This window comes from Agelaius phoeniceus, chromosome 19 (genome assembly GCF_051311805.1).
Source record: "Agelaius phoeniceus isolate bAgePho1 chromosome 19, bAgePho1.hap1, whole genome shotgun sequence".
Lineage (NCBI taxonomy): Eukaryota > Metazoa > Chordata > Aves > Passeriformes > Icteridae > Agelaius > Agelaius phoeniceus.
Window position 1 is genome coordinate 5,742,352 of NC_135283.1, and position 25,305 is coordinate 5,767,656.

The window sequence follows — 25,305 nt, forward strand, 5'->3', positions numbered from 1 at the left end:
GTGAACACAGAGAGATGGACTGAGGATGTAATAATTAAGGAACAGGTGTCTGCTGCAAATGAGAATGCTCCAGAACCAATTGGCAAAACAGCCCCTCAAACCATAGCAAGGATTGACACAAAATCATCAAGCACCAAAGCAGCTGGGTCTGAAACCCAGATTTGTCTCACCCACCGAGGAAAGGAGACACGTCAAGGTGGATTTGGGGCTCAGCTGCTGAAAAGCATCCTGAGGTACTGGAAGAACCTGAGTGTTCTTCACTTTTTGCAGAGCACCTTAAACAACCAAATCCATTCAGCAAGGTTTTAAACTCTCCTCCTCTCTGGCCATTACTGCTTAACTCATGGGGAAGAGATACAAGTTGCGCTTGAATGGTTGAATGTCCCCCCCATCCTTTAGGATGATCAATGTTTTCTGTTCTCAACCAGATCCTGGTCCAAAAGAGCCAAGTGAGAGATTAATTCTAATGCAACAGAAATTTATTCCCTTCTCCATTTGACACCCATTAGTGGTCAAAGATGAATATCCATGGATCAATACAAACAATGCTAAGACCTGCAATGAGATGAGGTTGCCTTGCTTTGCAGGAATTTGTGCCAACCACTGTTAAGGAAGGGAAGCTACAGAACACACTGGACTGCTTGGAAGAAGAAAGCCTGAGCAGAACTGAACATTAAACATCCAGATCAACATCACTTTGAAGTGAAACTGTGTGCAGCTCAACAGGATTGAACACAGGGCAGGAAAAAGGGGCCAGTTTCTCACCAACAGCCAGGACATGAGGACAAGGACTCAGTCCCTGGATTAGAGCTAATCTCACCATCAACCATCAGGAGTCCCAAGGCCAGGAACTCTATTTAAAAACACATCCCCAAAAGGATGAGAAGAGACCACAGTGCTTAGCAGGAGAGTGTCTACTTCCTCTACCTTGCTGTGCCAGACACCTCAATCCTCTTCCAACCCATTAAGTTAATTAGTTTCATAACTTCTCCCTAAGGAAAAAGTAAGCCCAAATAAGTACCTCAGACATATCCCTAAACTTTCTATCTGATGTTTTCCAAGCTTCAGTCTCTCCCAGAGGGAAATAATTCACAAAGTACTTCGTTACACATGTAATTTAAACAATCTAAAACCTACATAGAAAACTGTACCAGTCGGCCCTGTTGGAAGTCAAATATACAGAGGCCTGGCACATGAAAAAACCCTCCCAAATTTTCCAGTTCACCTCTTGAGTCAGCTGAGGTATTTTCTAGGAGTTTATCATCCTCTCCCTAAGATTCAGCAAATAAACCGATCCAAGGCAGAATGGGCATAGTCTACTTTGATTAAGATTTTTCTGCTAGTGAAATGGTTTATTAGAAACAAGCAGGCATAGGGGGCTGATTCATTACTAAACTGAAACAAGGTAAAGGAATGCTTCTTTCAGCCAAGGAGGAGAACTGAATCTATTAAATGCTGTCTAAATTCACAGGATGGCAGAGAGAAACCATTACAGTGCTTTGGCACAGGGCTGGCTATTAAGAATGATTCCCTCATTTCCCTCCAAGCTCCTCCATTAAATGGGAAAGGCCAGGTAAATCACCAGGCTCATAGTGGAGGGTATGTGGAATCCACACACAGCAAGTAAATGTAAAATTATTTATTTTTTCTTCCTTTGTCCTGCTAAAAAACAGCATGAAAATCCAGCACACTAAGGACTAAAAAAGACTGTGGTTTTGTTGCTTTTACTGACATTTCCAGTCAAAAAAAATGAGAAACCAGTGAGGGCAGAAGAAAGAACAGCAGCTTGTCACCCTGAATTACACTCTTCCCTGCAGGCTAGTAGGAGCCACAAGCAGCACACCAGCTTCCTCAACCCCTGGGAGGGTCTTCAAATCCATTCCTCCCACCAAGCCAAACCACAGCAACACAGGCACCAAGGTTTGGGATCTTCCCTGAGCTGTAACTCAGCTGATAGCACTTTCCCAGCCTCTGCACCTGTCAGCTCTCGGTATCTCAAAATGAAAAAGCAGGCTGGTCAACTCGAGTCTTCTTGCCACAGGGGAACTAACTAGGGCTTACCGTTGCCTGGAATATATTTTTATATATATTTATATATTTCTAAAAGTATATTTTATTAAAGCTCTTATGTTAAAACTTGGTTACGTAACCTTGTTTATTGGATTATCTTCTAAAAGCAAGAGTAAGATCAAGCGTTAATAGGACATCTGGTTGGTTTTTATCAGCTTAGTTGCAGCCAAGAGGACCACCAAGACAGCTCTTAACCACTAAGTGATGGCCAGCTAATGCCAGGAGCCTTTCAGACCATACAAACATGCTTTAAGCCAGTCAGAGGGCTGTTTGACCAAACGGGGTCTTTATTGACCTGAAGGGTCTATCCATCACTCTGAACCAGTACAGTTCAATAGCTTTCATCTGCTACTCAGCATGTGGCTTTTACAGCAGCAGCCAATATAGCTCAGGAAGCACAATTAGCATCCAAAATGTGTCTGATTCATGTATTAGATACAGTGGTTACAGCATAATGGCTAGTGCCTGCATACATTTGCAAGAGGACCATCTGAAAAACCAGCCTCATTCATAACTGTCATCAGAACTTGCTTGTTTTCATGCTACACAAACTCATCTGTAAGAATTGCATCTGTTTTTGGTGCTTGCCAAGTAGCAAATTAAAAACAGTAGCTATTGCTTCTTATTGATTCAGAGCCTTGAAACTTTCAGAAAGATTGTGTGGAAGCAGGGTATGTACCTGAGCAAATTGAGACCATGACTGTTAAATGCAACAAATGTGCCAGAAGCAGTGCAAAAAGTGCAAGAGTTTTTGAATAAAATAATTTGTGCAGCACAGGGCTATCATACCAATGAGAAGTTACTAAGTTTCAAATAACAGATGATCCCTCAGTTTTAATGTGAAGATGGAGGTGTTGTAGTGCTCACTCCTTAGATATCCATCTCCCTTTGAGCCCCCAGCCACCCTACCTTTTCCCTTCCTCCTTCCTGCTTTTTACATCCTCATTCAAACCTACAACCCACCCCAAACCATATAATTCCTTGGAGTTCTTGCTTCCCTTTGACAGAAGTGACAACATCTCAGACAAACTTCACTTTAGGATGGTATCAAGCTCCATCTCTGCAGATACTGCAGATTTCACAGCTGTTGAGCAATGGTACCACTGCCTCACAAGACAGCACAGCAAATAACCCTACTCTAAAGAGGGGTAATCTAAGAGCTCATAAAAAAGTCACTGGTTTAAGAAAATGGATCACTCTCCTTGGTAGACTTTGACACTTTTGCAGGGAAGCCAAGGGTTGAGTGCTTGATACAGGACTGTGGGTACACAACATTTCCACAGCAAAGCCTGACACCAATAAGACACAGGCTTGACTGGACGAGCACTTCCCAAAGGAAGCTTTGCTTGATTCAGTGCTCAGATGCAAGGAAAGTCTCCTTGAGCGTGGCAGGAAAAAGCAGACATTTCTTACATGCTGTCAGAAGTGGCAACTCTGACACTTGCTCTGCTTCTGCAAGACATCCCTGAGCTCAGAGCTATTTCACAACTCAGATGAGCACTAGAAGGGACAGATGAAACAATCCAACAAAACCAGACTACGCAAGTACAGAGAGCAAACAAGATGTCAGGGAACTGGGATACTCTGTTCCCACCTCAGGTGCTTTCCACTAGAGTGTGTCACATGTAGGGAAAAAGAAGTCCAAAAAGCAAACCTGCATTTATTGGCATGGGCGCAGGTCAGAGGTTTTTTATTCCTGGTTGGAAGGCTGAACCCAACCTATCACCTTTAGTAATTCCTTAAGAACTGGTGTTCTGTTCACATCCTCAGGGAATTTTTAGGGCTGACTTTGGAGAGAAATGTTAAATGCATGGTGCATTCCCCACTCTTGTTTGGAACTCCTAGATAAAGAAAACAGCTTCATGGCATTTCAGACCTACCTGCAGCTCCCCCAAGCACACACCTGCAGCCTCTGCAAGCTCTTCTGTACCCACTTCAAGTTGTAGCTACTGCAGTACTACCCCAAGGTGGGCTCCAGTTACTCCTGTCAGGGTCCCAGGGCTTTTCAGCTGAAACATCTTAAGGGAGAAGGATCTTGAGTGTGGTGTCCCCTCTGCCATCTCTCATCCCCTTCACTAGGGTAACAAGGCCATGTTTCTGTCCTACATGAGCTCATATCTCAAGCTACAGAGCCAGATGGCCCATCAGCAAGGGCGGCAATCCAAGCTTTCCCTGGTAAAGCTTTACCCCTTGCAGCGGACAGTACAAATATAAATACATGGAAAGAGTCTGATTGTTCGGGAAGGAGCTTTTTAGAGAACTAAAAAAAAAAAAAAGCTGAAAATCCACAGCCTCTCAAGGCTGGAGGCAAGGCTGCAGCAGGGGCCATGCTGATAGGCAGTAAGTTATCAGCAGACAAGCTGTTATGAAGCTCAAAGTTGGCTGAAAAGAGATAAACCAGCCACAGAACAAGGATTGCTCAAAGAAGTTGAGAGGCAAGAGGGATTTTAACCTCCAGATCCCCTGCAGAGTCAGGAAGTCACAATGGAGGGAGGCCACAGCCACCAGACAATCCACAAGGAATATTTATAGCTGAAGAAACAAGGGCAGTTATGCTTTGGGTACAGCAGGCAGCTGCCACAGCAGCTCCGGTAATTAACGTGCTGCTCTCGGGACACCTGGCAGAGCTCTACAATCATAACTCACATCAGGCATATTCCTGGCACTGAGGAACCCTCACCCACCTTCTTCTCCAGTTCCCTCAGGCAGGGAGGAGTTTTTCTCCAGGAATTAAGACCTTGGTTGCCACCAGGCTGGTTCTTGCCAGTGTAGCAAAGAGGCCTTTCACCCACAGCACCCTTTAAGCTGGATGTTGCCTCCTACAGTTCCTGTGCCACAGTGATCCTAATGCCTCATCCAAAATGGAAGACCTCCTCCAAGGGATGAAAATAAGTGCTTGTATCTCCAAAGATACCAACTTCAGTGGATCTGAATACTATCTAGAAGTTTTCAAAGGCTCTAGCTGAGAACCAGCATTTGATTCTAACTGCCCAGCCAGCAAAAAGGTGTAGTCATCCCAGCTCCTTAAGCTCTGATCTTGCTGGTGATCCAACACACCAAAAAGCAGCTGTGAAATGGGCAGCCTCCACATGCAGCTCTGGGAGGCCAAGGCAGAAGCAGCACATGGACAGCAAGGCAGCACTTGAGGGTGCTGCTCTCCTTTCCTCTCCCTGTCCTTACTCAGGGCCCCAGCCTGTTTCTGAAGCTGGTCAATCTCTGAGCACCAGGAACTTTCCACTTTGGAAAGAATACCCTGAAATACCAGTTCTTTTTCCACTTAATTTGAAGGAATTCAGGCACAAAGTGTTCTCAGAAAGTCATTAGGTGCAAGGATTCTGTTCCTGGCATACCTGGGGTGTGCAGGATCACAGCCAGCGGCAAGTTTACACTCTCTGGGGTAAATACACTTTCATTATCATTTTTCACAACAAGAGAGAGATAGAGGCCAGCAATAACCCCGAGGTGACTGGCATCTAATTTTTCATCATTGGAGTATTTATGGCACAGCCGTTTGCAGCATCTTGTAATCACTTTACCGCCTCCTTGACCCCTGGCTCCCCCTTATTCTGCATCTCCTAATTGCATCTGAACAAGCAGGAGGGAAGCAGCAAAGTGGATAGATGCAGGAGAGCTGAATGCTTGGGTTGTGATACTTGGAAGGACAGCAGAGGAGGTGCAGAGCCAAATTTGGCAGTACCCCCCACCACCAGCTTGCTCTGATCTCCCACAGCATATGAAAGTGGAGTTTTCCTCCTTCCTGACACTGGGTGACCTTGAGGAGTTGTTCTCTGCCTCCCTAGTTCATTAGCATGGTATGAGAGATTAATGAGTTTCCTCCAAGAAAGTGTGAGGGCATCATCTTTATACACAAATACAGCCCCAGATTCCTGCATATTTGTAGCCTCTCCCGGCAGGGCATTGGCAACTACAACAATATTTATATTGACTACAAAAGCCCCTGGGTTAGACAGCACAAAGCAAGGGAGATGTGGACCAGCATGACACGGATGCACAGAGGGCCCTGCAAACATGTCAAGCTACAAGCTGCCAGGGTTAGGAGGTACTTGGGTTCAGCAAGGATGAATGTTCCTGACGGCCACTAAGCCCTTGTCTGCCACAACACCAGCAGTGCTTTCACCACTAAGCCGTTATTTGTTCTCTTTACTTTTCTTCCCTACAAACTTCTCAGTTGAGTTTCTCAGGATTCTCCAGCTGCCTGGAGGATGTAGCTTCAGGGGCAGCAGCATCCTGCCCACTGTGTGATGCAGGAGTTGCCTGAAGGGAAGGAAAGTCTCTCACTTTAAAACTACTTAGGACAAAGGAAGAGATAAAGCCTTGTTGCCCAGGGCTACTGGGGTGTCTGTTCACTTCTAGCCTTCTTCCCTGCACAGTGCACACCAAACAGGTGCAACAGGCTTGGGAGACCAGCTCTGCCCCAGAGCATTATACCAACTTCAACTTACAAGATAAATCCCAGCTGCATTATTTGTATTTATAGTCCTGCTTACAGAAGCATGAGCTACGTGTGGGATTTGCTGATGTAGACCAAAAATCCACATTTTTGGACAAGAGCGTCAGTGATCTCACTCAGACATACAGTGCAATTTAGGATGGCATTAAGTTGCAGGCTTATTTAGGAGTAAAAAGATATATGGGTCTGTCCAGAGCTTTCCTCCACAGCTTCTGATAATGTTCATAGCAGCAGAACTGCACAGTTCTGCAGTCCTGATAATTTCTACCTGTATATTAAAGAATTAATGGTAATTTCAGGGGATGAGAGATGAAGACTGCTGTCTTACTAGATGAAAACAATGATGTGAATCAGGCAGGCAGCAAGGTCAGACCTCTGTTTAAAAACAAAGCTGGTGCTAAAGCACCAAACAGAATACTGGCAAATATGCTGTTGAGAAAAAGGCTTATATTGCATTTCCCAGGGGATTGTTTAGCTGACTTAACACATCTTCTTCAGCTCTGGTTCCTAGGATGCTGTCACAATCACTGCAGAAAGTAACACCGCACAGGGGAAATCTATTTATTACTTATTTTCTACCAATGTTCTGAAAACCTAAGATTTGTGGCTCTTCTGGAACAGTCCAGCCCAAGAAAGGAATTTTAAAAGGCCCTTTTTAAACCTTTACCACTCGGTGTAGGGAGTGGGTGATCACATATATTAGTTCTGACACCTGCCCTATTCGGGAGAGATTGGTCTCCAGTATCAGGAGAGAACAGTGTCAGCTTTGGTGCCTTGCTGCCCAAGTGAGCTGACTCCAAAGGACAGCTTTATTCAGGGAAAGCAGCAGCATGGACTCTCAGCCTTGGCAGGGTGGCTGTGCTGTGCAGCAGGGCTGTGGTTTGAGACCAACATCACCTCTGGTGAGCTTCCAACTGCAGAATGTGCAGAAAAGCAAACAGAGATCTATGTAGTCACTTCTTCACCCAGTTTGTTTAGTTGGTTTGTTTCCAAAGTTCATGATCACCATCCAACACCACCTAAGTCAAACCAAGCACTAAAGTGTACAGGACATTCTTCCTTGGGGAAGCCAAGAGTGTCTGAGCTCACTGATGGCCCCTGCCCATTGCATCTCTTGCACCTTGCTTCTCTGAAGGGCTGGTAGTACCTGCAGCACACCTGGCCATGCATTCAAGCAGCACCACAGCACCCTTCCTTTCCAGACAGCCCTTGCCAGCCTGCTGAAGGTACCAGAGGGACACAATTGGTCCTTTGGAAAAGCTCAGCATCCAAGTGACAAGCACAACCCAAGCTCCACTTAGGAAAACACACTTCTCATTGTGAAGTGAACAGACAGCTCTGTACAGAAAACACATTCCAGTTCCCTGCACTATTGATTTCCCAGTGAAAAGAGACAAGCTAATCCATTAATGTTAGTTGCTTCAAAGTGTGGTCTTGCAGTTGCTTCAGTCTGGTCCCAAAGGCTGATTCTCTCACCCAGTGTTTGCCTTCTGGCTGGTATTTCTTTTACTCAAAATGCCATCAATTACAAGGAAGCAAGAAAAATCACCCATCAGAAGCTGAACTCCAGCTCTTAGGTCACTGGCACAACACGTTTATATTTCACTTCCACAACACCACACTCATCTGCCTCTCCTCCTGATGGCTCAGGATGAACCTCTGTTTCACAAGTCCAGTTATTATCCGAAGATCTCTTTGCATTCCCTTTGCATTAGGAAACACAAGGAGTGTGGCAACCTCCAGTAAAGCCAGTTTATCTGTCACAGGCATATGATGAGCAAGCAATTGAAAGGATTTATTGATGAGTCCACAGAAGAAACGACCAGGATGAAGGAGGCAGGATTTATGCCATATTAACAAGGCTGTGTGCCAATTTCAACCTATTAGTTGCACAATAAAAAGAGTTGGGACTTGCCTTCACATCCCGCATCCAGACACCATTTATTTTAGCAGAACTTGGCTCCTATCCCTCTTCAACCACTTCAGACCAAAGCAACAACTTAACTGACCTTACTTTTTGGAGGCTGAGTAGACAAGAGGCATGAGAAGATTCCAGTCAGCCTCTGAGACACGGCTTTTAGCCAGGGAAAGCTGTATTTCAGGGGCACCTGTAACAATTTGGCCTACTGATATTGATACTTAATGCAGCACTAATTCCTCTCATGTCACAGCAATGCTTCAAAACTCAGGTGCCCTGTACACACAAAAATGGCACAATATTCTGGACTATTGAAAAGCTTTTTTTCTTATTTTGAAGGCTTTCAGAACCGCCTTTATGCACAGAAGTAGCAGCTGCCTTTTTTGTACATTTATTTATATTTCTATATCAGTATCATAGTAAACCACATCAAAGCATTTGTGGTAAGGAATATAATGCAGTATTTTTGGCAAGAAGGTCTTACCATGAATAACTTCTTATAGGATATGCAGGGTGACAAGCTAATAGTGCCCCAGTCCTGCTGCATCCTTACTGCAAGCTGAAGTAACCTAGAACACAACAATGCTACAGTTTAAGCAATTTCTTTAAACAAGATAATGACTTCACACCATCAGGATAGACTACCACCAGCTTTCCTTCCTTTTTACTGGCTCACTTTGGGAGCCCAGGACAAGCGCCCCAAACCTTTTAGATTGATGTGCTGTGAAATCAGCCCTCCCTGGTCCAGCTCCTAACTCTGAGGCAGCTTTCTTCCCCACCACAGGTTCTCAAGGTCTATAGACATTAAGACCTGTAAGAATAAATATCCAGGAGACAGCAGCTGTGACCCATTTATTACTGAATGTTGCTGCAGGGCACAGCTGAGGAAGGCAGGGCAGAGGAAAAGCACTTGCTGCAAAGGGAACAGTGGGGAAAACCCAGGTGCCCTTGGAAGAAGCACTCTGCTTGCAGCACTGCTCCAGCTCTGTTGCTCCAGCTCCCAGTTGGAAACAGACAGCTTAGATCAAGCATGGATGTTCAAGTACTGCCATGAGGGCTTCTTTCATATCACTGCTGGGAGGCAAAATATAAAATAAAACAAAAACAAAACAACAACAACAAAAAAAACCCCAAAAAACAAAAACAAAACAAAAAAAAAACCCCCCAAAAAAAAAAACACAAAAAAAACAACCAAAAAAAAGAGAAACCAACAGAAGCCAACAATGGACTGAGAGGCCACAAGAGTATCATGTACCAAGCAAGCTGATAAAACTGCCCTAGTGCAGGTAAATGCATTTGGAAAGATCTATTTTGACAATAAAAATCTCAGATACCGTTACCCAGAGCAGGGCACAGGCAGAGCCAGGAAGGAGAAATGCCGTGGAGGGAAGCAGAGCACGTACAGCAGGCACACAAAGCCCAGCACTCCAGCCTGCAACCAGAGCGGGCGGGGAAGGCAGCACCGCGCCGAGGCTGACAGGATCCACATCAACACTTATCAGTTCAGCCTTTGCATTTGCTGATTAAGTTCTGCCGGTCCTGAGCAATGGTACAACAGCACGTGTGTCTTCAGACCACCCCCTCCCCCCCTGCACAGCCTCCTGCAGCTGCAGCCCGGCCCCGCTCTGGTCACCGATCAGAGCATCGGGCCGGGGTGACATTGTCCCCTCCTGAAGAGGGACAGTAAGCGCCTGTGAGCCCGCTCATTTTATTCACTGCACAAGCACGTTTCCAACTGGGATAATCTCCATTAAACCATCTGCGCTCCCATCCTCGCCTGGCCTGCACCCGCTGGGCTGCCTGCGATACTGCAGCATCTGTGAACCGGCACAAGCGGATGCCACGTCCCTTTCCCAATCAGCTAAAAAAACCAACAGAGACTCAGACAGAACAGATGCACCTGGTGGCTTTGACGCTCTACCGAGCCAGGCTACCAGGAGTACCTGTGCCAGTGCCTCTTCTGAAAGGCACATGGCTCCCCTTGAGAATTCAAGCCATTTCCTTTCCATCGTGGGAAGACACCATGTCCCAGATTGCCAGAAGAGGAGGGCTGAGAACAGAGTAGAGGTTTCAGCCTCAACGGCTGGCCTGGTGCAGAACAGAAGCATTGTTTGCCAGGTCATGAACACAGTTTGGATCAGACACTCTAAATAGCTGCTGATCCCTAGGATTTAATCTCTTCTTTATCTCAGTACCTGCTTTCTAGAAACAGGGACTATCATATCATTCCCACATGACTTCGACAGAAAGACAAGGAAGTGTTACAATGAAAGATCTGAAACTTAAATCTGCTGCACCGTCCCCATGACCTCCCCAGCATAGCCCGGTGGAACCTACAGAGAGCATGATAAAGCAGCTGCACTGAAGTGTGAATTCAGCACTGAGAGAACGTGACCCTCTCCTCAGCACTGCCAGAGACAGCCAAGGGACTTGGGAGTCACTCCAGCTGTTGAGGACGTGGCAGGGTGGTAACGGGTAGGAAGCAAAGATAGAAAGCCATCGATCTGCTTTAACTGTGATCACTGCCTGCCTTAAACAAGGTCACTGGGCTGCCCAACACACACTTTTCTTGGAAGAAAATTTGTCCTGCAGGGTCTTGCCCTCACAGGAGTGGAACAGCACAGCAAGGCTCACCCTTCAAACCTCCCAGGTCTTTTATGGTCCCAAAAAGGAGGCAAGTAGTAGCAGCAGGTGATGGGACAGGAGCAAAAGTCTATTTACATATTTTGTGCACCTGCTGTCACTTATTTGTTTTGCAAGTTTTTATTTTCCAAAGCAATTTATAAACAAGAAGTGAGACAACCATTTGTTCAGACAAAGGTTAATAGGGGCCTAGCGGTCTCTGAAGACTCTGCAGACACATTTAGGTGTGAAATCTTGGAGCAGCAATAAAGATGCTGCACAGACAAGAAAGTCTCAAGAGAAGAATTTAATCTGTCTAAATATTCTCATTATGTACATAGTTTTCAGCTTCCATTCACAGTAATCAGAGCAGAGACAGCTTCCAGAAGCCTTTTTAGACAATAAGGCATGAAAAAGGATTTTTACGTCAGCCATTATTCCTCTCTTCATCCCCAGCTTGAAGAGTCAATGTTTGAAATGGTTTTTGTCGAAAAGAAGACACAGTGTTGGGAGAGAAAAAGTTGACAGGAGGAAGGCAGCACGGGTCTTTGGCAGACTGGTGGGACTTGGCACAAAGCAGCTCCCATTGGCACCATTTGTCCAGAAAACCTCAAATAGATTATTCTCCTCCAAAATAGGTTTTCTGTAGGGTCATGCACAGAGTGTGAAATATAACACTACTTCCAGAGAACTGCTTCACTGGAACAAGCAAGACATTTAGGTTACATCCACACATCTTCCTCCTAGATCACTTAAACCTAAATACAGTACTAAGATAAGGTAGGAAAACTAGAAGCAGCCATCTAGGACAAAAGGGCTGATCCAAAACTCAGCTGCTTTCTTTTGGGATCACAGTGTCCATCTGTCCCCTTGCCACAGGGGAACTTGTTTGCAAAAAGAGACCTTGTTTGTCCACTGAAACATGGAACCTGAATTATTCCATCAGGCAAGAATTCAAAATAGAAAGTTAAGAAAAGAGAATAGTTCTCTATGGGTATGATCTCCTGGGACCAAGAGAAGCTGTGCTGTTGATGCATCTCTCCTCTCCTCACTTTCATGTTGCATTTTCCCATTCAGACAGGCAGGTCTCAGCTTTTCTGGCATGTTCAAAACTCTACTTCTATACACAAGAAGCTTGGACAAAATGTGTAGAGATAATTACAATGCTTTACTACTAATTTTTTTTGCTTGAAGTCAAATGACTTCCTTGCCCTGTCTTCCCCTCCCCAGGTTTCTCTCAGAAAGTTTAAGAGCTCAACTGGTCACTAGTTGTCCACACTACAAACAGGACAGAGGGAAAATATTAACCAACATAGCCACTTTGGAGGCAGCCCAAACTCAAAGCCAGGGTCAGTACTGTGATCTGAGTGTTTTATAAATTATTACATCTCATCCCTCTCTAAAGAGGTCACCATCCTCTCTGTTTTCTGGAGAATGAAATCACACAGGTCAAACAGGGAGTGGGACCAGAAGAGCTGGAGGCAGAACAAGTTCCATTTTACTCCCTTCTTCACTCAGTAAGAAGCATTAGAGACTTTTAACAGAAAAGCAGAACTTGGAGATAAGGCTGACACCCAGAAGTATCCTGAAAATAGTGATTGTGAGAATTGACCCCCACCAGTAACCCACTACAGACTGGTCTGTTCTCCCACAAACAATCCCACCCTCCACCTAAGAGGGCGTAGAGAACAACACTGAAGCCTCATCCCAGTTACTGAGCAGAAAAGGATTAACCACTAGCAAAGACTTTGCAGATATTTGTTCTCCAAATCCACAAGACAAGCAGAGGGAAAAGCTCCTCTGAGAGTTATGTACACAGACTTCAAGTCTAATGCTTACAGAGTCTTAATTTTTTTAATTTTGCAAGTCCTAACAACAATTATCTTCATGAATTATAGACACAATATCTGAGAGACACAGGCAGTAATTAATGCATGTCTGCCTTTTCTGACTAGCTCCTTCTGCTGGGTCAGGGAGAGTTATTGAAATTCAGGAAGGAAATCTTCAATCTTCTAGAAGTTTTAAAGAAACAGACCAAGACAGAATTTAATAAAGCAATAATATTTCTCTTAAATAATTAACTAGTCTTTGACACTCACTAATATTTCTGAGGCCCAGCTCTTACTTTTGCAGTGACACTGGATGTGATCCACTGCATCTCCAAAATGTACTGACTCCAAAATTACCTCTGGATTTTTCTGCACACACATAGCCACCTTCATTCCTTTTACTTAAAATTCTCACTGAGACCCTTAACAGAAGCCACACTGTGCAGCACTAGCATCCTTCCCTCCTCCCATTTTCCCCTACCGACATCTGTCTCCAAATAACGAGCGCTCAGCACTCCCCAGGCTCTAAAGAAGCCATGTTCATCATCCTCTGGGAAAAGCCCTGGGGTCAGAGTAGAACCCCAGCACAGCATTAGATGCAATAGACAATCCTGAACTAGACAAAGCTATTACTAAGGCAACGTATACCACTGGATGTTGTCTAAGCTGGTTGTTTCCATCATCTTTCAAGTAGCAGATTCTCCTGTAGCACTAACAATTTTATTCACATAAAGGATGGACTCAATGATCCTCGTGAGTCCGTTCCTTCTAAAGCACTCAAGTGAGTTTAATATACTTCAGTATCTTGACAACAATTACCCCCAAGCAAATATTAATTAGCCAGCCACTGAAAAAACCAGTGAAGAAAAACCCAGCCTTTGGCAAAAATATCTCGCCTGCTTAAGCAATATTAAACTACACACCAAGATGGACAGGACTCAAACTCAAAACCATAAGAACCATTCTGATGGCCAACAAGTTCAAACACAGCCATGTCACTAAGAATAGGGAGAGGGTATTTTGGCAAAAAAAGTCAGACTGAACCAAAAGTTTAATATTCTGTTGTTCACTTGAACTACATTATTTCTACAAGAAAAAAAAAACTCCCTGTGCACTAGAAGCAGAGTTTAAATGGCAACAGTGGTCATCCCAATTCCAGAAGCTCACCAGATACAGCCTGTAAGCATCAATCCTTCGAATTGGCCCCCAGCACTTGTCTGTGTCGTTGTACTTTGTGCTGTCTCCAACACTGCAAGAATGGTTGCCAGTGACACTGCTGGGAAAGGAGGGAGAAACAAAAGAGAATAATTAACTCCTAGCAGATGTCTTCCCCTCTCCTGCAAGAAAGAAGAATGAGAGGAGGCCAATCCTCCTCTCTGTCCCTGGTCACACTCACTTCCTTACATTTTCTGGACAGTGTAACACAGCAAGTTGCTGAGTACCAGAGGTTTAAAGGCAAATTCTTGGATTGCCTGCAGTTATTTGCAAGTTTTGCCATTTAATCATCAAGCTGGTGAGCTTAGATCTTTTATGGATCACTGAGGTTTTCCATTTTCAAGACTGAAGTACAAATCCAGACCAGATTTGATCAAACCAATCTGTTTTATTATCTGTTTCTTTCAGAAAGGCACCACTCCCAGTCTAGAACTAAGTCCATGTACCATCACCATTCACTGGCCTCAGGCTTAGTAAGCATCACACCCCTCAACTCTTACCCAAAGGGAGAGACAAGGCAACATGTTGCAGAGTATTGCAATCAAATTATGGAGCAACAAGTGTCATGTCTGCAAGTGCTGAAGCTGGAAATTCTGCACACCTGAGCACTTGTCTGGAATCAGGTCAGCTACTTTGCAGTCAGGCAGCAGGCACACAGGTGGGGAATACAAAACAACTTCACCACCCACCCACAAGAGATGAGCTGTCCTTGAGTCATTTCTCCACCCCATGCTCTGGAAAGTACAGCTGATCCTAGTCAGACTTATCACCCCATCAAACCCTAAGCCTGCCCTGTCCCCTGGCAGCACACAGCCCCTCAGGAGTAAGCACACTTACCAGGTCACCTGCATTAGGGAGACTGGCACCGCTGCTGCATAGATTGCCAGATCTCCATAGAGGTAGATAATTATGCAGAAATAGAAGAGGTTGACACCCACTGCAGAAAAAGAAAATATTGTCCAGATTCAGCAGAGTACACAGACTCTTGTTCTCTGCACTTCAAATATACAAAAATTTTAAGATCTTAAATCACCATTTGCCTCCATAGTTTCTGCAGCAAACTACCCAAGCTCAGGGAACTTACCAGGGAAGAGGAACTGATAGGGCATGAGGGGTCTCAGAGCTCCACTCTGCCACCTTCAATAGCTGGTACTGACACTAAATAAACCCTCTAATTCAAGCCCATCCTGCAGTCAAGACCAACAGGTCTCACATAAGTCACCTGCCAGACACAGCTGTCAGCTCTGAACAGCCACAGACAAACATCCGGGTGATGCTCTCAGGCTCAGTGTGAGCACAGCCTGACAAAGTGAAATGCAGAGAGAATGTTTCTAGGCTCTGCTGATTCCAAATCCTCTGACTGCAAACCTGCAGGATCTTCACAATATGGACTTGTTGGGATCTGGCCCTTCAGAGCTCAGATTCCAATGGGCTGAAATGGCGCTGCTTTGGGAGATTGCCTACCACTGGCAACTTGAGCCAAGGTACAATCCTGCAAAGCTTTAAAACTGTTTCTGTATCCCACTTACACTGTTTCTGCCCCTACTCATTTTTTGTGATAATTTTTTTCTGCTTTTTTAAAAGTTATTTTTAATTTAAAGCTTGCCCTGCGTTCACCAATGAGATTAAAAGAAAATCTTACACAAATTAACTGGGTGCACAGAACAGTCTTACTGAGGCACAAGAAGACACCACTGTGAAGAGCTAAAATCTAAAGGGATAAAGAAATCCTTGATGAGATTCCAGGTTTCTCTTTTTGCAAGCAAGTCTGTACAAATCTCACCAACAAGCAGGAAGATATTTTATTTCAGAGTCAGATGAGTTACAGAATAAAAGCCTCAAATTTATTTAATTTAGGAAGTTGACATTGAAGGAAAACAGCTCAAGAAACCTGCCCATAGTTTCAAGTTGTGATGCCACCTGATGCTTAATCCCAGTGCAGCTTGAGCAAACCTCACACTCACAGCTGTGACAACTATCAAACAAGAACAACACTACTGCAGGACTGAAGACTCATTCCTACAGTGCTTGGGTGCCTGAAAGCTTTGCCATGTTTTGCCATCATACTACCCCTGGATCTCTGGATGTCAGGAAACATTATTAGGCATTCTCCTTTGTTTAAATAAATTATTCCATATGCTGAGCCTGCTTAGCATGAAAGGGGCTGTATCAGCTGCCTGCTTCTGTACAGTAGCACTCTAAATGAGTGCTCGAGAGTTGTTCCTGGAGACAAATGGACTTGCTACAGAAACTGTCAGATCATTCTATATAGTTCTCCTATTGTTTTCTTGCTCTGTGAAAGATGTCTTCACAGTTAGGGAGTCTCTGCATTGTTCTGGAGACAGCAACAAACTACCAACCAGTCTTTTCCAATTTCCCATTAAGAGGGGTTGAAGGTTTTAAAAAATATCTAATACAGGACAGAAGCAGCAGAGACACAAAGCTGAGGACTACACAGACTCAGATAGACATTCTGTTTTGGGATCTGTGATTGGTGTCAGGACTCAGCTGCCCCCCCCCCACACAAAATAAAGCTGACATGACCAGCTAAGCCTCAGCAACACCAGCCAGTACCCAGCAGCACCCCCATCCAATGCAGACCTCTCTATCTGCAGGAAGCACAGGTGACACTCCTCTCCAAGACAGGAAGACTTTAACATCAGTTATTTTATAAACTGCTGCTGACCCTCCCTGATCAATACTTTCATTACTTGGCACAAAACGAGGTGAAAAAAAAAAAAGCAATTACTTCCTGTGAGGAAATAGCGTGATAGATGTGCCTAGAATCTATTACTGCAATAAATGACTGCTCAGTTCCAGAAGAAAGCACCCAACATTAAAAAATAAAAAAATCAAATCAAGAAAAAAAGTAGTTTTTCAGAGCCAGATCTTTCAAAAGAGCACACAGTCTCTTCACAGCCTAAACCTAAGTCAGCTCCCTTTAAGAAAGCAGACAATCTGAAATTGAGATTTATCCCCAGCTTACCTCCTAGGACTGCAGATTCAACTCCTGTCAGATTGTTGAAAATAAAAATCAGTCAAGGGAAAGGAGCAGAGAAGTCACTAGAAATCAGGGGTTTTGAGGTCTACTGCACAGCTTTCATCAGCCTTCCCTCTGGAGGCTGTAAAGCCCTCCATCACCTTGGGTTTGGATCCATACATTGTATATCATCAGTAAACACCCAGACATTTGCCAGTTGTGAAACCTCACAGGCTGGTGCTTGGAGCTGGGAATTCCCCAGTGTGGCCCAGTTTCTCAGCACTAAGTGGTCACCGAGCAGCTGCCGTTGCTGAAGGCCTTTCTGTGCAGCTGTGGGGAGGGAGCACCTCAGCAGGGACCTGCAGAGGGAAGTCTTTCACCTGTCTGTCTCTGCAGCCACTGGGGTGTCTCTGAATCAGTGACAGGGATGGAGCCTCACTGCTGAGCTCTGACACAGGGAAAGGAGCAAATGAATTACACCTGCCCCAGGTCCTTTACTGTGGGTACCTCACCCCCTCTGGAAGTCACAAGTAGGGTCAGGCCATGGCCTGCAGCTGTTCCAGCCACCTTCCTGCAGATGGATTCATCCCCTTGTGATGGGCTGAGCAGACCCTGGGGAGGATCCCTAACACAGAAATCAGATAACTCTGGCTAAAGCAACATTAAGAAGAGGGATTAAGATTTAAGAGTACTAAGCAGTTTATTTCACTTTGCTTGGAAGCTACATCAGTGCTGATGGAGAGAGGACACATATTCCCAGCACCCTCTACTGGCTGAGCACCAGAGAGGCCCAGAACCTGCCTGGCTCCTGGGGGTCCTTTCCAGCTCCCCTATGAAGCACTTGCAGAGAAGGGGCCTCCTGAAACTTGATGAGAATGCTGTGACTCCTGTGATACCCATCCTCCATAGCCCAATCCTCAGCAATACAGCTAAACCCTGTTACATGATTGCTCTCAAAGCACTTCTCAAATATTACTCAGATAAGCATCAGGAGACAGGGATGTGTTCACCATATTTTACACACAGCAAAGCAAACAAGCAAGGAAACTTGCCTCAGGTCATAACAACTCAGTGGTACAGGCAAGACCAGGAACAAGATGTTTCTGACACACATCACTTCTCTGACTAAAAATGTGGCAGCCTAGTCCAAGGTGGATTATTTTGATAGTCCTAAGTGATTCAAATCTACAAAATCCCAGAAGAGGCATGCAGGAAAATTTAAAAGTTTTTTCAATTAACTTTAAAAGCAAAAAATAAAGTTCAAAGAATACTCGCTCCTTAAGCCCAGCTGTCCTTCAGAGGCAACAGCTTTACATTGGTACAACACCGATGTAATGTATTGGAAAAAACCCAGCCTTCCATTACCTCTTTGCAAGCCAGCGACAAGGGAAAACATCACTTTCCACAAAAAATGGGGCCTGACAGGCTCAAAACTGCACAGCCGTGGTGTCTGATGATATTCTGGCTCTGCACAGCATTTCATTGTCCTGCTTTCCAGGTTTCAGAATCTTCATCACTGTGGTTTGCATTTCTATCACATGCAGGGATGTGATAGGATGGGGCTTTATTAGAGCAGGGTTACAAGACTGTTCCCTGGCATACAAAAGACATTTAAAAGCAAGAAGACAAGGCAGCTGCCTATCACATCCTCAGCAGGGACCTCTTCAGCAGTTTGTGTCCCAGCTCTCTTGATAATTCTCCAGATGCAGACAATTCCTAGAAGCTCCTATCAGAAGTCTCTCTCTTTCAGACTGCTATCTACAAGGCTCAGAGAAGCCTGAATGCTTTATTCGCAAATGCTACAACCAAAATGCAACTGGAAAACACTACAGCTGGGCTCTACAGCTTCAGAAAGTGGAGATCACAGAGGACACATGCAGTTCAGAGGTAGATGAACTGCAGTTAGAAAAGGCACTTGCCTTTATCAAGGCTGCTCCCATAACCTGCATGTTTTGCTGGTTCCATGCCCAACACAGCAGGTTCTGGCCCACCTGGCCCATAAATACCTTTTGGAAACACCACACAGGAGGATGAATATAGTCCACAGTGAGAAGGAACAGCACATCTAGGTGGAATTATCACAAACTTAAGATGCAAACCCACACTGAGAAGCATGCAAACTTACAGAACAGCTATACACACAACATGCAGGAGGACCCAAAGGGATTTTTGAAAATGTTCATCGCTTACCTTTATTGAAGAACATGGAAGCCATCTGGCCCATTTCCACCCTCTCAGTGATTTCAAAGATATTGGCTGAGCCACGTCTCTCTGCAAGTTAAAAAGCAAGAAGTGTTTCAACCAGTCCCTCCAATAAGCCCTAAGGCCAGGTTACCTGGATACTTGGGAACCTCTAGCAGCAGTTTGAAGGACAGTATGTACAACTCCACAGCTGCAGAGTCACTGGGCCAATTACTCTGCTGAAGCTAGTCTAGGGTATTTGGAAAATAAGATGTTCTCATCTTATTGACGTAGAGGGAAAAGATCTCTATCAGGCTGCAGAAGGCAAACTGAATTCTCAATGAGCCTTATCTTACAGGTGCTGAGGACTTTGGGATGAGAGCATGTGGAAGTAAGGGTGAAATGGACAGAGGAGTCCACTGGAACACTGTCTGCAGAGAAGAGGCCTCATACCAGGGCAAGCATGAACTGGGTACTCACGAACTGACAGGATAGGCCGTGTCTCTGCTCGCTCGTAGCCATCTTGGAGGAGAACATCACTGTCAGACACTCCAGAGGAAGAATCTTCATCTTCATCATCCTCCTGGATGAAAAGATCACTGCTGAGATATCTGCTACCCACAGTACAGGCTGTGCCACCCCATGTCATGGTTACTTCCAGACACTCAAAGGAAGGTCCCCAACAGGAAGGGAGGACATGCAAGCAAAGGCAATACCAGGGAACCCAGAGGATGCTGTGGAGGGCAGAAGAGGACACTAGCAGAGCAGGCTGAAGTGAATGACATGTACCAGCCCCAGATCACACACACAGCAACACTGCCCAGCTCATGTAGTGATAAGTGGCACAAGGAAGTTGGAAACTTCAGGAAGATCTGCAGTGTTGCAGAACTGGGAGAAAAAAAATAATCCAAGTATATTTAGCTAGCACAAGCAGATCTAGTTCCTAACTCCATCCCACTAACACCAAGCCAGGGGTCTAAATCAGTGCAAACAATTATGCCTCCCTCTGATCCAGTAAAGCCACAAGTAAGTTTCACAGCAAGGACATAATTCAGAACTGCCCACAACCTGGGATACTGCCCAAGTAACAGCAAGGACATCCCAGCCTGTCCCAGTTAAATGACCTGAGATCAGTAAGGATTTATAGTCCTCAGCACACTCCAAATAGCACCAATATATTGGCTGCCACCTCTCCACATTCACTGAGCAGCGCTTCTGGGCAAGGAGAGCGTGATCAGTAAGAAATGTGAACAGCACAAGAGATTTTTCAAAGCAGGAACAGAAAAGCCTGTCTTTAATGAGCAACCCCACAGGGAACTAACAGCTATATTTTATATGGCAAAGTTAAGTACAGTAGAAATTTATTTCCTTAGAGTTAGTAACAAGACAAGGCAAAGATGCAAGGGAATGCCAGAAAAATCCTACATGATAAAACAACAGGAGGAAAAGGAGAATTAAACCCCACACAAACCTTGCGTTTTTCCATTCTCTTCCATCTCAGCTGGGCATTTGCAGCAGCCATGGCTTCCACCACAAAGGTTGTAGTCATATAGCTACAGAGAGAAGAATTCAATTGATATCATCAGTAATAGTCAAGAACTGTCACTGAACAGAGATGGAGAATAATTCCCATCTATTTGTAGGAGAAAACAAACAAACCAAAACAATCCTTTTGCCGGCTCCCCACACACTGTTTTGATAGTGTTTCATCTCAGTTTATTGCTTCCTTCTGTTCTTGAGATTCAGGTGTTCAAGCAGAGCACAATATGCAGTAAAATAAAACACACCTTCAGATATAATAAGACACTATAGATATTTGGAAGGCACATTCCTGGTGTTCCTGTGGGTTGAAGACAGCAAGAGAACTTTGATCTTAGAAAGCAAGTTTCCTTTCTCTTTTTAGAACCTAGGACAAACCCAGTTCTTCTCTGAAGTTCATGGCAAAGATACTCTGGTCCCTTAAAGAATCTTACACAAATGGCATCAGAAGCAAAGCAGCAACACAAGAAAAAACACACCGCACATGCAGGCAAATGCTGGAGGCCAGTGGAAAAGCTGTCCAGGGAGACAGGGAGAGCCACTGATGGAATGAATATCATTATCTCAGCTAAAACCAGTCCTGTAATATTAATCAATAAATTTTAAAACCCCCCTCAAATCAATCTTATTTAAGGCTTTAAAGTGGTTTCTCACTGCTTCAGGAACTGGACTTGCCTATTGAGTTCAAGTAAGAGATGAGTTTTGCAAGAATAAAACGAAGTGCTGAGCCCTGTGTAGCAATTTTTGCCCAGGCTTTTCCTGCACCAAAGGTGCTCAGTGGGCATGAGGAAGTCACAAGTACCAGAACAAAAGCAACAGAGCTCCCAAGGCATGCAGCACTTTGACCTGTGTCTTCTGAGTTTAATCCACTGCAGTTCTGGTACACAGATTTGGAGGTCTGTGCTCTCCTGCTGACCTTGAAGGATTGTCTGCTGGTGCTGAATTCCATATGCTGAATTTATGCTTTTAAACTAGTGTAGCTAAAAGGAATTGCTCCTAAAGTTCACAGTTACTGGTAACCCCACAGATATAATTTTACCAAGCCTTTGCAGCACCCAGCTTTGAGGTGGGGCAGTCACAAACATTTGACCATTCAGTCTCCCTGCACAGCAGCACAGAACAGATCCCAAAAGCTCTGCCTCCAAATCAAAGGCACATTCAGGCTGGCAGAACTGCTTACTGAAAAGGCTGGCACTTCAAAAGTCCATTTGCACAAATGGCAGGAGGGAATTTTGCTTTATTTTATTTTGAAGCCAGTCAAGAAGATGGCAATTGGAGCAGCAACTCTTCAGAAATCAGTGTTGTAACCACAGCCTTCAGCTCCACCTGCTGCTCCAGCAGGGAGGTACCTGGGCAGGGGCTCACAGTGAAACAGCGTGACAAACAGGAGACCATCACCAGAGTCTTGAGCAGCAAAGGTCTGGAGGAGCTGAGACAGGCCTGGCTATACAGGAATTTGTATTCCTGACACTCTTTCAGCTGTGAGAGCATTGTCAGAAGCCAAGAGAAAGCTTACACATCTGCAAGTCACAAAGCAAAGACTTGACCCAGTGCCACCTGCGACCTGGTTGGTGTTTGGGGAACTGATCTGTGACAGAAGTGAGCATGGAATGTATCCACAGTGAGGACAATGTTTTAAAAAGGTAGTGGGGATAAAGGTCCCAGAAGACTCTGGACTGGAGGAAAAGTCCTTCCCATCAGTCAGGAAATGGGATGTACCAGAGAGTCAGGAAGTGCATCCTTCCAAATCAGACAACACCACTGCAGAAATCAACACTCAAGGAGCAGAGGGACAGAGCACACAGAAAAACAGCAAAAGTCTTTGCACTGTCCTCATCCAGCTGAACCTCCCAATCCCCTAAAGACACACACAGACACAGATATACACACACACACACACAAACACACATCCTACCTCATAAATCCCAGGAACATCAGGAGGACAAGGCTGACGAGCCACCCTGCCGTGGCAAAGGCCTTGGGCATGGTCAGGGCTCCTGTTCCAACAATGAGGTTGAACATGTACACCAGGCCAACCTGCAACCAGCCACATGATCCAGCATCAGAGTGTGCCAGGAATCATCCAAAACACCCCACATTCACCCTGATGTAAATGGAGAGGGCAATCCCTGAGCCAGCAGGGTGGGAACAAGTCCAGGTGAGAAATACCTGGAGGAAGGGACTGAAATCCAAAAAAAACAATGTAGGTGTCAGCACATTTCTGGAAAAACAGCTATTCCCCTGCATTTTTCTAATTATTTTAAATTATTTTTTTCTCTCTAGCTTGTAAAGTTATAAAGTGCATGAGATTTGTTTGTTTTCAAATCACTGCCTTCTACCAGAAGGTCTGTGCAGTGGGTTGGGGTCTCTCCTTTTTTTCTGACCCGAACACAAGCAGTTATGGCTATGTACCTTTCAGGACCTTTTATTCTCAGTCAAGCAAGAAATATCCAAAAAGAATTCTAATTCAAAGCCTGCTTGCTATTTTACCAGTAAGAAGCTGAGCATATTGTGAAGAAGGGATTTTACTTCCTGAAGTGAAAGAATTTTATCTTCTCTGGCAATGAGCTATTTCAGTGTCCAGAGACAAAAGAGAACTCTGCACGGGAACAAGACCCCCCAGGCTAAGAATTTAGCTCATTTAAAGATCAAAAACTGCCAAAGTTGTTGTGCTTTAGTGGGGCCTTTTTTTAATATAGGTCAGAGTCCCTCCAGAGAAATACCAGTAAAGAGCTGTGTATGAGCAGACTTTTCTGGGTGTGGAGCAATTAACATCAGGAGAACAATTCCCCAGTGACCCTGAGAGAACTTCACTGGCATAAGCACAGCAAATTCATCTTTTGGTGAACATCCCAGAACCATGATTTTCCTTTGGTCAAGCAGAAATGAGAATGGTGCCTGGAATGTTCAGCCAGGTTAGATATCTTCAGGGAAAGAGGAGAGGCTCAGCCTTTGAGATTGCTCTAGGAAACTCATGCAGCACCAGCATAACAATGTAAGAGCAGGTGACACTAATCCTTGAGGGTCCAGACATCCCAGTTACTGTCTTCTCCATTTTCTCAGTTGTGACCTATTTCTGCAGCCTAATATCCACTTCTCCTACACTTAATCATTAACAGTGAGATGAAAATTTTAAAGCATTTAAAATCCAACACACAGATTTCAGGGCTGGTTCTAAATTTATTGAGTTGACTTAAAAAGAAAAAAGTGTTTACAAAGTGGTGTTTTTAAAAGCTGACATTTTGTGAAGACTTGTGGCTATGAAAACCAGTATTTCCAGTAATATAGGAAAGCAGCAATTGGCTCTGCAGTTGCACAGGACACCACATTACAGGGAAGAAACCTCTAAATTACTCACTTCCACTGAAGTGGTATAAAACAAATTACTGCAACAGCTGCAGCTAAGTAAACTTTGAGAAATTCAGGGGAAAATGTTTACATAAAGCAACAAAAGGGAAGAAAGTGGCATAGTTTCAATATCCAAGTCCCCCCCTGTCTATTCCAATGACAATTTGGGTTGATGAAAACATTAACAAAATGTAAGAAAGTGGGCAGAAGGATGAAGAGCTGGTATGGGACATGAAGCTTTTTGTAGCACTTTTAGATCTATACTTCAAGCACACATCATCCCTTTACCTTATGAAAAATGATCTGTGATGTAAAAAAAACCCCATATAACTACAAACACTAAGCATCTTTAACCACCCTTTGACCCCCATAATCTCTTGAAATGCTGAAGTTATGTCCATGAGGAAGTAGGATTTGCAAGCAAAATGCTGAGGAAAGAGGATTTTGAAAAAAAACTTGTGACCAAACCCACAAGCAGTGGAACTTACATATGGAGAGTAAAGCTCTCCAGTGTCAGTGATGCCACCTGCCATCCTGGAGAGGGAGGGAAACCCCGGAGCAAAGCCAGAAGGGTGTTTTAGGGAGGGTGTTTTCAACTTCTGTCACCTTTAACCTAGGGAAACATCATAAACTGTGTTATCTTTGCTGGAAAAAGGAAGAACTCACAAGTTAGCTCTGGCACATCAGTTTTCTGGTATTTGAACAGACTTCAGCAGGATCTTGCCCTTCACACAGACCCCACTCAGCAGCACCACTTGGTTCAAAACTCTGTGAGAAGTTTTCATACCTGTTAAACTGGTTTAAAAGCAACCAAAAGGCCCTGCCCTTTCACGGCATGTGATGACCAAACTTCATCTTCTCCAAACAGCCAGAGGGGCTGTTCCAGACAACTGAAACCTCAAGAGGAAAAATTACTACCTTGAGGATGATCTCAAACTGCTGCTTCTCATGCAGCAACTACTCCTTGCAAACATGTGCCTCCCACAAATCAAAAAACCAGCCTAAAGCCTCTCCTCCTAAATTCAAGTACAGAAATAAGTAGACAAATTAAAATATTTGACCTATTAAAGACACACCAAGATGCTTGTCATGCACCAACATTTCCAAAGCAGAAGTATCTGGGAAGCTTTAC

At 44.5% G+C, this 25,305-nt stretch overlaps 1 protein-coding gene across 4 annotated transcripts in view; it reads right to left on the reverse strand.

Moving 5' to 3' along the window:
• The window catches only part of SLC38A12 (solute carrier family 38 member 12), a 43,936-nt gene that overhangs the window by 17,715 nt on the left and 916 nt on the right, over positions 1 to 25,305 (reverse strand). For 2 of the 4 annotated variants that reach the window (XM_054645007.2, XM_054645008.2), the window contains exons 2-8: positions 24,662 to 24,786; positions 22,741 to 22,862; positions 20,758 to 20,839; positions 19,767 to 19,869; positions 19,296 to 19,376; positions 14,963 to 15,062; positions 14,078 to 14,186 (exon numbers count right to left, since the gene is read on the reverse strand). In XM_054645007.2, the coding sequence (XP_054500982.1) occupies positions 14,078 to 14,186; positions 14,963 to 15,062; positions 19,296 to 19,376; positions 19,767 to 19,869; positions 20,758 to 20,839; positions 22,741 to 22,862; positions 24,662 to 24,706 (642 nt within the window). In that variant the 5' untranslated portion in view covers positions 24,707 to 24,786. Of the gene's footprint in view, positions 1 to 14,077; positions 14,187 to 14,962; positions 15,063 to 19,295; positions 19,377 to 19,766; positions 19,870 to 20,757; positions 20,840 to 22,740; positions 22,863 to 24,661; positions 24,787 to 24,960; positions 24,983 to 25,305 lie in introns of those variants that run through there. The other 2 variants (XM_077188238.1, XM_054645010.2) reach the window with 2 other exon arrangements.